Source organism: Taudactylus pleione, unplaced genomic scaffold (assembly GCF_031769625.1).
Source record: "Taudactylus pleione unplaced genomic scaffold, aTauple2 ptg000005l, whole genome shotgun sequence".
Lineage (NCBI taxonomy): Eukaryota > Metazoa > Chordata > Amphibia > Anura > Myobatrachidae > Taudactylus > Taudactylus pleione.
This window is the reverse complement of record NW_028284408.1, coordinates 12839447-12853114: the sequence shown is the minus strand read 5'-3', so window position 1 is coordinate 12853114 and position 13668 is coordinate 12839447. Positions and strand designations below refer to the sequence as shown.

The 13668-nt window shown below is 45.4% G+C and overlaps 1 protein-coding gene across 1 annotated transcript in view; it reads left to right on the top strand.

Annotated features, from left to right (window-relative positions):
- Positions 1–13668, top strand: part of VWA8 (von Willebrand factor A domain containing 8) — a 428582-nt gene that overhangs the window by 129248 nt on the left and 285666 nt on the right. The window contains exons 16-17 of the mRNA XM_088482592.1: positions 6146–6314; positions 8124–8201. Coding sequence (XP_088338718.1) covers positions 6146–6314; positions 8124–8201 — 247 coding nt within the window. The remainder of the gene's footprint in view (positions 1–6145; positions 6315–8123; positions 8202–13668) is intronic.

The following is a 13668-nucleotide window of genomic DNA, read 5'->3' as shown; positions in this document are numbered from 1 at the left end:
CAGATGACAAACCTGCGGCCTGACGGTCCGGGCCTCCCTTTGGGGGATCCCAAAGTGGGAGGTCGCCTGCTTCAGTTCGCCCAGTGTTGGTCGATAACTACGACAGACAATTGGGTTCATGAGGTGGTTTCTCACGGGTATGCCCTCTGCTTTCGACACAGGCCCCCTTCCCGGTTCTTCACCACAGGCCTTCCATTAGACCGGAACAAAGCCTTGGAACTGCGGATGGTTGTGCACACTATGCTCCAGGCTGGAATTATAGTGCCTGTTCCATTCTCCCAGAGGGGCCAGGGTTCTATTCCAATCTATTTTTGGTGCAGAAACCCAATGGGTCGTACCGTCCGATACTCAACCTCAAGGCCCTCAACAAGTCCTTGAGGGTGCCTCGGTTTCGGATGGAGACCCTACGTTCCATCATTCTGGCGCTGGAACCTGGGTATTACATGGTGTCATTGGACATCCAGGACGCTTACCTGCATGTCCCTATTCTTTTGCGCCATCAGCAATTCCTCAGGTTTGCAATCCGCAACAATCACTTCCAGTTCCAGGCGCTGCCTTTTGGCCTGGCAACAGCACCACGTGTGTTCACCAAAGTCATGGCGGTCATGGCAGCTCACCTGTGGATGCAGGGAGTCCGAATGTTACCGTATCTGGACGACCCTCTGTTGTTGGCAGGGTCTCCAGAGCTCCTTCTACGCCATCTGGATCTGACGATTGCAGTGCTGCAACGTCACGGCTGGTTGATAAACTGGCAGAAGTCCACCCTGGCCCCGTCTTAGAGGATTCTGCACCTCGGGGCCTTGTTGGACTCCAGGCAGCAGCGGATCTTTGTGACGGTGGAAAAGATCTCTGCTTTGCAGTTAAGGGTGCGCAGTTGTCTACAGTGTCGCAGAGTGTCTCTGCACTCGGCGATGAGGTTGCTGGGCTCCATGGTGTCAGTATTCGAAATGGTGGAATATGCCCAGTTTCACTCCAGACCTCTGCAGCAATTGATCCTGTCCAAATGGAATGGGACTGCCTCAGAGTCCAAAGTCCCAGACGATGGTGCTCACTCCGAAGGTTCGCCTGTCTCTAGCCTGGTGGTTGCAGACGATCCACCTCAACAAGGGTCGCCCATTTAGGGTGGCGAACTGGGTCCTGTTAACAACGGATGCCAGTCTCTGGGGCTGGGGAGCTGTCACGGGTCCACAGTTGTTCCAGGGCAGGTGGACTCAGGCAGAAAAGGAACTTCCAATAAACATCTTGGAACTCAGCGTGGTTTTCAATGCTCTACAGCAGGCACATCAGGTTCTCCAAGGTCACCCCGTGCAGGTCCAGTCGGACAACGCCACCACCATGGCCTACATAAATCGACAAGGAGGAACCCGAAGTCGGGCGGCACTCGCAGAGGTGTCCCGCATCCTGGTCTGGGCGGAGCGCAATCTCCCGGCTATATCAGCAGTATTCATCCCGGGAGTCCTCAACTGGGAAGCGGATTTTCTCAGTCGGCAGGACGTACATCCAGGAGAATGGTCTTTGCACCAGGACGTCTTTCAACTTCTGGTGGACAGGTGGGGTCTTCCAGAGATAGACCTCATGGCGTCCCGGCACAACAACAAGTTGCCGGTGTACGGGTCTCGAACAAGAGACGAAAAGGCGGCTCTGGTGGATGCTCTGTCCGTCCAGTGGACGTTCCAGTTTGCCTATCTCTTTCCTCTGTCTTCCGCGGGTAGTCCGGAAATTCAAACAGGATGGGGGTACACTCCTGTTGATAGCTCCCGAGTGGCCCAGGCGGCAATGGTTCTCGGACCTCCAGAGTCTGTCCATGGACATTCCTCTGCGGTTGCCGCTGCGACACCCGGACCTGACTCGGCTGTCTTTGACGGCATGGCTGTTGAGACGGCCATGTTGAGGTCCAGAGGGTTTTCCGACTCTGTGGTGCAAACCATGCTAAGAGCTCGGAAGCCTTCTTCTGCAAGAATCTACCATCGGGTGTGGCATACGTTCCTCCAGTGGTGTCGACCTAGAGGTTATGCCCCTCGGGAGTTCCGCCTGTCTAGAGTGTTGGCTTTCCTACAGGCGGGCCTAGACCATGGGCTTCGTCTTGCTTCCCTGAAGGTGCAGATGTCTGCCTTGTCAGTCTGGTTCCATCGTAGGATTTCTGCGCTCCCTGATGTGTGCACCTTTATGCAGGGTGTTCTTCGCATTCAGCCACCTTTTGTTCCACCAGTGGCTCCTTGGGATTTGGCTGTGGTCCTGAGAGCTCTCCAGGGACCGCCGTTTGAACCACTGGGCTCAGTGGACCTTAAATGGCTTACAGCTAAAACAATATTCCTTCTGGCCATTGCTTCAGCCAGACGTGTTTCTGACTTGGGGGCTCTCTCCTGTAGACCCCTTTTTCTGATTTTTCATAGGAACAGGGCGGTGCTGCGCACTCGTCCTGGATTCCTTCCTAAAATTGTTTCAAGTTTCAACATCAACGAGGAAATCGTTGTGCCGGCTTTTAACTCACCTGATCTTTCAGTGGGTGAGGCCACTTTGGACGTTGTGCGGGCCTTAAGGATTTATGTTGACCGCACTTCTTCTTTTAGGAAGTCGGACGCCTTGTTTGTCCTCTATGGCTTCCGTAAAAAGGGTTGGCCTGCTTCAAAGCAAACTTTGACAGGTTGGATTCATATGGCTATTTTAGAAGCTTATCTTCATGAAGGCCTTCCGGGTTCCATCCTCTGTGAGGGCACATTCCACTAGGTCTGTGGGTCCTTCGTGGGCAGCTCGACGTGGTGCCTCTGCAGTCCAGATCTGCAAGGGCTGCCACGTGGTCCTCTGTCCATACCTTTGTGAGGTATTACGCTTTTGACACCTTTGTCTCTCAGGATGCTTCCTTCGGGCGGCGGATTCTTCTTTCAGCACAGGAACGTCCCCACCCTGAAAGGATACTGCTTTGGGACATCCCCAAGGTATCCTGTGGATACCCTATGGACCCTGATGTAGAAAATATGAGATATGGTAAGAACTTACCTTTGTTATCTCTATTTCTACGAAGTCCATAGGGTTCCACAGGACTCCCACCCATTTTTTTCCGTCTCCCTCTGGTGAGAATGTGATTCTAGTCTGTGTCCAGATCTTTCTTCTCTCTCTTCCTTCTCCTCCTCCGGCCTATGGCTTGGTACGTAACTGAGATGCTTTGGCTCGGGGGCGGGGTATAGGAGGGGGACCCTAGTGCATCCTGGGAGGTTGAAAACTCTATGGTGCCCGATGCCTGACGTCATCACCTATACCCCAAGGTATCCTGTGGAACCCTATGGACTTCGTAGAAATAGAGATAACAAAGGTAAGTTCTTACCATATCTCATATTATACCCCAAAGGGATTCTGAATACAAATAGAATAGTGGAGAAGTTGCTCATAGCAACCTACATTCTAACTGCCATTTACCTAGCACAGACTATAAATGACAGCTAGAAGCTGATTGGTTTCTATGGGCAACTTCTTCACTTTATCTCTCTTCAAGTTTTGATAAATCTTCCCCTGACTGTTTTACATAATATGCCAACTACAGTATGTGGTGGCTGTGGCACTATCTAGGGTAGGGATGGTGAAACAAGTGTTCCTATTATTCTGCCTTTGAATTAGCCTTACTATTGTGTGCTCCTAATCTTTTAATTGAATGTGTATTAACGTTGGCTGTAAATTACATTATGGCTGTCCATTTAAAAAAGAGATTTCAATCTTAAAAAGGTTCTCCTATGCTCCTTCCAACATGTCAAAATATATTTTCTTGCAATCTAAATATCCCTAAATATGAGGACATACTTCTAAATCGTCAAATGATATTTGATCGTTAGTTGGGATTACAAATTGACTTCACCAACCTTCAGTGCTGTGACAAACCACAAGCCAAGTTAAGGATTATAAAGACTTGCAAATTAAAATACAGAAACAGACTCAATCCTGGGTGTGAGTCATGCAGTATTTAAATTGGCAAAGAATCATACAGATGTGTCCACAATCCACATACATCTCAGTTCCTTGTGTTTTAAGCAGCCCTTCTAGTCGTGCCCTGCCATGGTGTGACTCCGTGACACTTAGTGTCTTTCCGTGTGACTTTTTTCCTTCAGATGCTTTTTATTCGAATAGATGTGAATAGAACGCAGAAGCAGCTTCTGCTGATTAAAATGATATGCACCTTGCCTTTATTCTTGTTCTATGGGAAAAAAAAGTTTTGTTTAATTAACTTGAAAATGTTATGCTATTGAATGTATTGGTACTGTGGCTTACACTATAATAACCTCAGTTTGTCTAATTGCTATGCCTATGTACAATAAGATCCCTTTTCCACTGCTGCAATAACCTGGGTTATTGCCGGGTCTATCCAGGTCGCGACTCAGTATAAAATGGTCCTTGAAAAATAACCTGGGTCAAGTAACTCGGGAAATCGATCCTGGTAACGGTGCCATGTAAACGGCGCAGCCCGGGTTATCTGACCTGGGTCATGCCTAAAATGAGCTGATTGGCAGATGAGGAGCAGTCACCACCCACTTTTCATGACCTCACAAGTTTAGCAGGGCAGACCTAGGCTCAGTGTGAACAGGGCCGACCTGGGAATAACCCGGGTCCAAGGTGCAGTGTAAACTGGGTCTGACCTGGCTTTGACACCGGTTGAAACCGTGTTTGAAAATACGTGTCGGACCCGGGTTTTCAAAGGAAAAGGGGTATAAGTAAAAACTGTGAATTGCATTCTGTGTTTGTGTAATTTTTAGTATAAGTTTTGTTGCTAATTCACCTTTCAGACATGCACTTTTTATCTGGGTTTTTGCCGGGGCTTGTGGGTCAGATGTCTGGGTCCGCAACCCTGTTCGTTACCAGGGTTATTCCCGGGACCGACTCGGGTCGCCTTTAGTGTGAACATAGGGCCTGATTCAGAGCCGCTCGTAAGCGGCCGCTCGTTCGCTCCGAGCGATGTTCGCACATCTGCGCATGCGTATGGGTCGCAATGCGCATGCGCCAAGCAGTCATTGCGGTCGGAAATCGAGCGCTCGCAAAATGGCGAGTGCCTGCTAATTTGAGTGACAGGATGAGGCGTTTGTGGGTGGTAACAGGGGAAGGTGCTTGAAAACGGGGAGTGGTGTTCCGAACGCAGGCGTTCCAAAAGGTCAAAACGGGCGTTTTAAGGGTGTGCATAATTAACAAAGCAGCGTCATCGACCACGTCACTTGGTTGTTTCTTAGCTTGAACTGTTCGCATGATTGCGATAGGAAAATCCTACCACAAGCACTGCGAGCAGTTCAGATGCCTTTCGATGTACTCGATTAATCTAATAAATACCGGAGATGACGTGTGATGCGAACGGCAAAGGGGAGTCTTTACAAAATAGCGAGCGCATGTTTCGTTCGCTCGCTCAGACATAGAGGCGTCAACAGACCGCAAAGAGCGAGCGCTCAATTTAAATAGCCGGTCCCTTTTTCTGAACGAGCGAGCGCAAATAGCGTCCGGCTCTGAATCAGGCCTATAGCGCTTAGATATGTCATCATGACATTATCGCCCAGAATCCACTGTTAGATGGAAGACCCGGGTTCGGTGTGAAGGGTGACGACCCGGGAATAACCTGGGTCCATCGCCCTGGTGTGAAAGGGGGTAAGTGCTGAAACCCCAGCTTCAACCCATGTCCAGAGTCCGAGCTGGGTTAAAGCCAGGGTTTAATGTGTGTAAGTGGTCTAAGTGGTGTGCCTTCTGCAACACATGATAAACATGTAATACATTTATTTTTATTTTTGTAATTTACTCAAATGTTTTGGTGTAAGTATACCACACAACTACTCTAATTATGGAGGAACAGTTACAATTTGTTTATAACTAACTTGATCAGCCATTCATTTTCCCAACCACCAAGGCGCAGGTGAGGTTGGCCCATGCTTCTCACAATACACATGTGCGATCTGGCTAGCCTGTTCAGGCATTCACAATGGAAGTGAAAGCCCATAACTGGGAAGTTGTAACTAGCTATCTGCTGTGCAATTATATGTAATGGCAATGGATATATATTACTGAGGGTGAGATTCCCTTATAGTAATTATTTGCATGGAATAAAATAATAGAGGTGGAAAACCTCTTCCCTCCTTTTCCTCCCGCTCATCATATTTACAATAGTTTTTTTTTCTCTGAACAGGTTCATCTTTCCCATCCATCCCTCTTTCAGAATAGTTGCCCTGGCAGAACCACCAGTGATTGGTGGTAATACTCAAAAGTGGCTGGGCCCGGAGCCTCTCACTATGTTCATGTATCATGAGGTTAAACCATCCACCAGGAAAGAGGAGAGTCAGATAATGAGGGAGATGGTAAGGAATACTGATTTTAACCCATTTTTGTCTCCTGCTCTACTCTAATTGCTTTGTAAAATAATTCAAGTCGTCAATTTTAATTAATTCAGAGTTCATAAAGCTACAGTATAATGAGGTTTCTGTGGTAATTTACATTGTTTTCACATGAAACCTGTCAGACACAGCAGAGAGTGACTTTCAGTTAGATTTAGCATAAGGTCCTGGCAACTTGGTCAATAACTGCCCAGCAGTGGTAGTTCTTGTCCAGATGTCTTAACATAGTCATTTTTTAATAATTGTTGAACAATTACTTAAGATTTGCTTTTTTTCTGAAATACAAAGATTCACATATTATTTAAACTCCTTAATGAAACCATTAAAATGTTACTGTCACATAAAGCCTGCACATGAGCTGGTCAGGCAAGTACTGCGCTGACACATGCTGTCTGGTCTCATCAGAGTCTCAGACAGTGGGCACACACAGCTCTCTGTGATCAGCGCAAACTGTGCTGACACATTAGGAGGTTACTATGTTTGTTGGGGGAGGGGGCAATTAGTTTGGGGTAGCCAGTGTTTGAGCCCTAAATAAAAAGGTGCAGGAACCCTATTTTCTATGCACTGAACTTCACATTTACCCCTTTTTCACCAGCCTGTGCCGCACATTTTCCCTCCTCATCAGCCTGTGCCTCAATGTCATCCTCACCAGTCTATTTCCCCCTCCTCATCAATTTGTGCACCACATGCCCCCATCCTCACCAGCTTGTGCCACATATATCTATAACCTCCCCAGTTTGTACCCCATATGCCTCCTCCCCAGCTCGTACCCCATATGCCTCCATCCTCACCAGCCTGTGAACCACATGCCTCCATCCTCACCAGCCTGTGAACCACATGCCTCCATCCTCACCAGCCTGTGAACCACAAGCCAACTCCTCACCAACTTGAGTTCCACATGCTCCAATTTTTACCAGCTTGTACTCCAAATGCTCCCATTTATACCATCTTACCAACTTGTATCCCACATTCTCCTCACCAGCATCTGCCCCACATGCTCCTATTCACACCAGCTTGTGCCCCCATATGTTCCCATTTTCACCAGCTTTAGGATCCACATACCTACCCCTCACCAGCCTGATACCACATGCCCTTTCCTCAACTGCTTGTGTCTCACATGCCCAGTCATCACATCTGTTACCTCCCCTGCCTTTCTCCTCATTTGCATTCTGTACCAATATGGATGGAATAGTCTCATAACATGATACTATATAACTTTAGCTACTAGTACTGCGTTTACCTTTGAAACACCCCCATAGTCACTACCATAGTGTTGATTGATAGCATGGCCGGGAATAAGTGGCGGGGCAGCCCAATCACACCCTGCATTTTTGGGGCTATGAATTGAGGCTAACCCATTTCATTTTTAAATCTAAAACAAAAATATTCATGTGTTACTTTAAATTTATGTAGCAACTATTACCAGCATGAGATTGTTACTGACTGGTCAGAGATTCCTCACACACTACATTATAGAAGTATGTAATGTGTCTTCAGTTCTTGGCATAACCGAACAATACACCTGACAGCAATTGAATTAATTAAATGTCTAAACCTGTCCTCTATGTTTGTGATTTGTAACTAGTAATCACATTTAAAATACTTGATGCTACATAAAAAAGAAAATACAGGATATATTGTCTGCCTTCTTAAAAGTGCTGTAATATCAATAAATATTAAATGAAGATGATGTTAACCAATTTTATATCAAGGAGCAATGACACACATGTATGTTTTTTTGATGTTCAGAATTGGGTATAATTTTTTCTCTAGGTCCCAAATGTATCCACGGAGGCGGTGGAGCAACTGTTGACATTGACACACAATTTTCGTGACACAAAGGACCCCACAGTGAGTCATAATGTTTTCATATCATATTTCTATTGCAAAGAATTTCATATAAAGTACGGTCCCTTTTATGTTGTCTGGAACTCTGTCAGTGGTTTCTGAAGATACAATGTATAAACGTATATATTGTTATACAGCACTATGAATACCTTGATTATGGTATGTATTCACTAGTCAGATTTCTCAACTTTTTGTACACATACTCCAAAGTGTAAATCCTACAAAGAAACTTTGGACAAAGTGGCATCATGCAGGGAGTATTTGGTTAACATTTTCTGAAATAAAGTGGATGATAAATGCAACACATTACTTAAATTGCCATACAAGAGATACCCTTGTAGTGCATAAACAATACAGTAATACTAGGCTGATCATGTGACTGTCTTACCTAATAAACAGCCTTTATGATGTCACTGCCTAGCATAGAACAGTCTGTTACCAGCTGAGTGTTGGCAGTATAGTATAAACACAGGCGTATACCATACACATTATTAATTTCCTGCAACTGTGTCTGCCAATATGACTTTTCCCATTCTAAGGTAACTTTTTATTAATATTCATGTTCTATGATAATCCTAAAATTAACATTGCTCATATGTTTGAACAGTAGATAATGAAACAATCATTATCATTGATACTGTTTTGTGGGTACCATTACTATGGATAATGAGACTTCCCTAAACCTTAATAATTCAACTTCCTTGTTTATTGTGAGTGCTGGTCAGGCCCTTGTAGTGGATTATCTGGCCTGGTTTTATTCTGCATTTGGGTAACCCGAAGGTTAGAAACAGGTACCGCTGGGGTAGCAACCGTGCCACCACAATTATATTGCACCTTGGGTAGCGACTTTGTTTGCTCACCCCTCATTATGGCCATGGAATTTTATTATTTGGATGCTTTTTTACTTTGGCATATAATTGTGTTTTGAGAGTCTATAAAGGGCTTATTGATTTTTGTATCTTTCCCAACAATTCCAACCAAATAGTTGAGTAGCCAGCTTTACTTATGCTCTTAACCTTTTAAAAGCAACAATGACATCTAGAATTATATTTAAAATCATGTATCCAAAAAAACGCTGAAAGTAAGACAAATAAATGTTATTGGAACATTTGCTTTCTAATTAAATAATGTTTTAATTTTAGTCCATATATTAATACAACTGTTTTATTGATCTCTTTTCATCTGGATATTTCACAAATGATGTGATACAATAGGAGTCCAGGGGGTAAATGAAATAGATTCCGAGTTGTTTTGTGAGTTTGCGGTCGCCAAGTCTTGCTGTGAGTGTGCTGAGAGATTGTTCCGAAACTCGCAGCATGTAGTAGCCTGCGAGTTAGAAAGTGTCTACATAATTCGCATGTGATAACATGTGGGTTTGCTGCAATCAAAACCTGCAAAAAACGTGCAAATCCAAACTCAAGTTTCATTACATGCGGCGTGTTTGCTTTGAAACCAGTGTAGGCTGGTTTGGTCTGCAAAAGTTGCAGGAATTTGCCCTCATTTGTCCTGTATCACTTCATCCTATTTTTCTCTGGGAAGGGGATAAATGTACACCATATTTTCTTCAAAGCACAGAGCACTTGAGTTAAATGCCTGGATAAACTAGCCAGTGCAATACCCTAGAGCTCACAGACTGAAAGGAGCCTGTTGCAAAAAAAGTGCAGGGCACACAACATTTTATGCAATCCAGACATTGCATAGTTACTGTCTGACAGCGGCTCTAAATCATCTTGCACCTGCTCATATAAGTTCGGTTCAGCCTAAAAAGCTGAACCACCACCTGATCTGAGAGGAAGTCCAGGCCAATCCGCAATCTTTAGGTTCGTCTGGCACATACCCTAATGGCGCAATGTATCTGGTGATGCTCCTGAACCCTTCTCTTGCGCTGATCCTCAATAGTGAAGAGCCCAGACATGTACATCTCATAGGGGCTGTCTAACTTGGCATCTTGTGTTTCAATAGGCCTTAGATGCTGATTTACATTAAAATTGCACATTGGACTCGCCACCCTGGAATCAGTCCATTCTTTAGCACTTTTTTATATGTTACTTCTGTGCTAGTTTACGACTTGCAATTTATTACATCTGGAGAGTTGCATGTTTAACATGGAAGACATATGGATGGCTTGTTTGTCCAGTGCGAGAAGGGTTGATGTGAGTTTAGTGCGAGTTTGCATGTTCTCGTAGTCTATTACATTCGATGAATGCAAACTTGCATGTTTCTCGCATGTTTCTTGCGGTAAACTCACATTTTTAACAAGCACAAACCCTGTTACATTTACCCCCTGGTCTTTCTGTTTGTCTATATTTCATTTATCATACAGATGTGTCCTCATACATATAGCCTCCTTGCTCATTAAACAGCCCTTCTAGTTGTGCCATGCCATGGAGTGACTCGGTAGCGCTAAGCGTCTTTTCGTGCAACTTGTTACCTTCAAATGCATCTTATTCGCTCAAAAATGTGAATAAGTAGCACAATCAGTTTCTGCTGATTAAAATGATATGCAGCATGCCTATATTCTGTGAGCGACTGTGGGTGTATCTGCATACGAAATGCTACGTTACAGTGTCAGCAGCTGTAACTCTGTAACGTAGCATTTTGTATGCAGATATACCCGCAGTCGCTCACAGAACATAGGCATGCTGCATATCATTTTAATCAGCAGAAGCTGCTTGTGTTAACTATTTGCATCACTGTGCGAGTAAGACGCATTTGAAGGTAACAAGGCGCACAAAAAGATGATCTGTGCTACAGAGTCACATGGAGCTCCCGCGTTATGTGTAGTGCAACTTGTAACACACGGAAGATAGATGTGTGTGGACACATCTATAGTATTATTTTTACTATTATTATCATTTATTTATATGGCGCCTCAAGTGTTCCACAGCGCCTTACAAAGTACATGAACAAATAAGTAACCAATAACTTACAATACAATACAAAGCAGGACATGGACATGTATAATAAACATTGCTATATTAGCGACCTTTACGCTCACATAAGCAGCCGAGTGTTGGTTGCCCTAGTGGGGAGTAAGAGATAAATTAAATTACAGTAGGGAGAAGCACAAGAGGGTAGAGGGCCCTGCTCGAAAGAGCTTACATTATTTAAGGGAGGGGCAGATGAACAGGAGTGACACAGATGGGGTAGGCGGGGAGGAAGGAAGATGTAGCAGCAAGTTAGGATGAGAGCTGGAAGGCTTTAATGAAGTAGTGGGTCTTAAAGAGCTCGTTTGAAAAATTGTAGAGAGGTGCAGAGTCTGATGGGGAGAGGGAGGGAGTTCCAAAGGTGGGGAACAGTGCGGGCAAAATCTTGGAGGTGGGAGTGGAAGTAATCAATTGGCATGAAAGGCGGCGTGTATTAAGTGAACGAAGAGGGCGGACAGAAGAGTGAAGGGAGAGGAGATCAGAGATGTAAATGGGAGAGGAATGGGTGAGGGCTTTTTTAAGTGAGTGTGAGAACCTTTAATTGGGTTCTGAAAGGGAAGGGGAGCCAGTGGAGGGCTTGTAAGAGAGGGGAGGCAGATGTAGAGCGTTTGGAGAGGAAGATGAGCTGAGAAGCAGCATTGAGCACAGACTGGAGAGGAGAGAGATGGGATTTGGGGAGGCTAGATAGGAGGAGGTTACAGTAGTCCAATCTGGAGATGACCAGCGAATGTATGAGGGTTTTGGTGGCATTCTGGGTGAGAAAGGGTCTGATCTTGGAAATATTCTTGAGATGGAAACGACAGGACTGCGAGAGGTTCTGAATATGTGGTTTGAAGGAGAGGGAAGAGTCCAGGATGACTCCAAGACCACGCACTTTGGGACTAGATGAGATAGTTATTCCATCTATTGATAAAGAAATAGTGGGAAATGATGTTATGTGGGAGGGTGGGAAGACTATCAGCTCAGTCTTAGACATATTAAGTTTGAGAAATCGCTGGGACATCCAGGAAGAGATAGCAGAGAGACAGTTAGAGATATACGAGTCAGTAGAGAGGGGGAACGTTCAGGTGAGGAAAGGTAGATCTGAGTATCATCAGCATAGAGATGATAATGGACGTCAAAAGAGCGGATGAGTTTACCTAGAGAGGACGTATAGAGAGAGAATAGGAGAGGTCCAAAAACAGAACCTTGGGGAACACCTACTGTAAGAGGCTGTGGTAGAGAGGAGTTGTCGTGAGAGGAAACAGAGAAGGAGCGGTCAGAGAGGTAAGAGGACAGCCAGGAGAGAGCAGTGTCACATAGACCAAGGGAGTGAAGGATATGCAGCAGTAGAGGGTGGTCCACAGTGTCAAAAGCAGCAGTGAGTAGTGGCCCTTGGATTTGGCAGCAAGGAGGTCATTGCTGACTTTTGTTAGGGCAGTTTCAGTGGAGTGGAGAGAACGGAAGCCAGACTGAAAAGGGTCAAGGAGGGAGTGGGAGGAAACAAAAGTGGTAAGGCGGTTGTAAACAATAAGTTCAAGGAGTTTGGAGGCAAAAGGGAGGAGAGAGATTGGTTAGAGAGAATGTTAGGGTCAAGGTTAGGTTTTTTAAGAATGGAGGAGACAAGGGCATGCTTGAATGCAGAAGGAACAGTGCCAGAAGAGAGGGAGAGATTAAGGAGGTGAGCAAGATGTCAGCAGGCAGAAGAAGAGAGGTAGCTGAGGAGGTGGGAGAGGATAGGGTTGAGGGGAGAGGTGGAAGGGGGGAGGACTGGATAAGGGCCTTAACTTCCTCTCCAGTCACAGGGGAGAAAGATGTCAGAGTCAGCAAAATGGATGGGGAGGGGAGATCCAGGAAAGGAGGAGGTGGAGAGCTGGGGGACTGGTTGGACATGATTTCCTGACGTATGGAATCAATTTTAGGTGTGAAATAGGTAGCAAAGTCAGTGGCAGAGAGCAAGGAGGGGAGAAGAGGAGGGGATGGGCAGAGGAGGGAGTTGAAGGTGGAAAAGAGACGCTGGGGATTTAAGGACTGGGAGGAGATGAGATTTTTGAAATATGACTATTTAGAGAGGAAAAGGGCAGCAATGTAGGATGACAGCATGAATTTGAAATGGAGAAAATCTGCCTGAGAGTGTGATCTTCTCCACTGTCGCTCGGCAGTTCGTGAACATTTTTGCAGGTATCTTGTGCATTTGGAATGCTAGGGTTGAGGTGTGGATTTGCGAGGGTGAATAGTGATCGCCGGAGCAACAGAGTCAAGAGCAGAAGTAAGGGAGGCATTGTATAGGGAAGCAGCTTGTTCAGAGCAGGAGAAAGAGAGGATAGGGGAGATAAGTGAGTCAAGTAGGGAAGAAAAGAAAGCAGTGTCGATAGCTTCAATGTTACGCTTAGTAATGGTGGCTCTCGGAGGTAGAGGAGGGGAAGGAGAGAAGGATAGGTTAAAAGAGAGAAGGTGATGGTCAGAGAGGGGGAATGGGGAATTGTAGTAGGCAGAAATATCACAACGGTGAGTGAAGACCAGATCAAGCAAATGCTCACTTGCATTGGAGGGTGAGGAGGTCC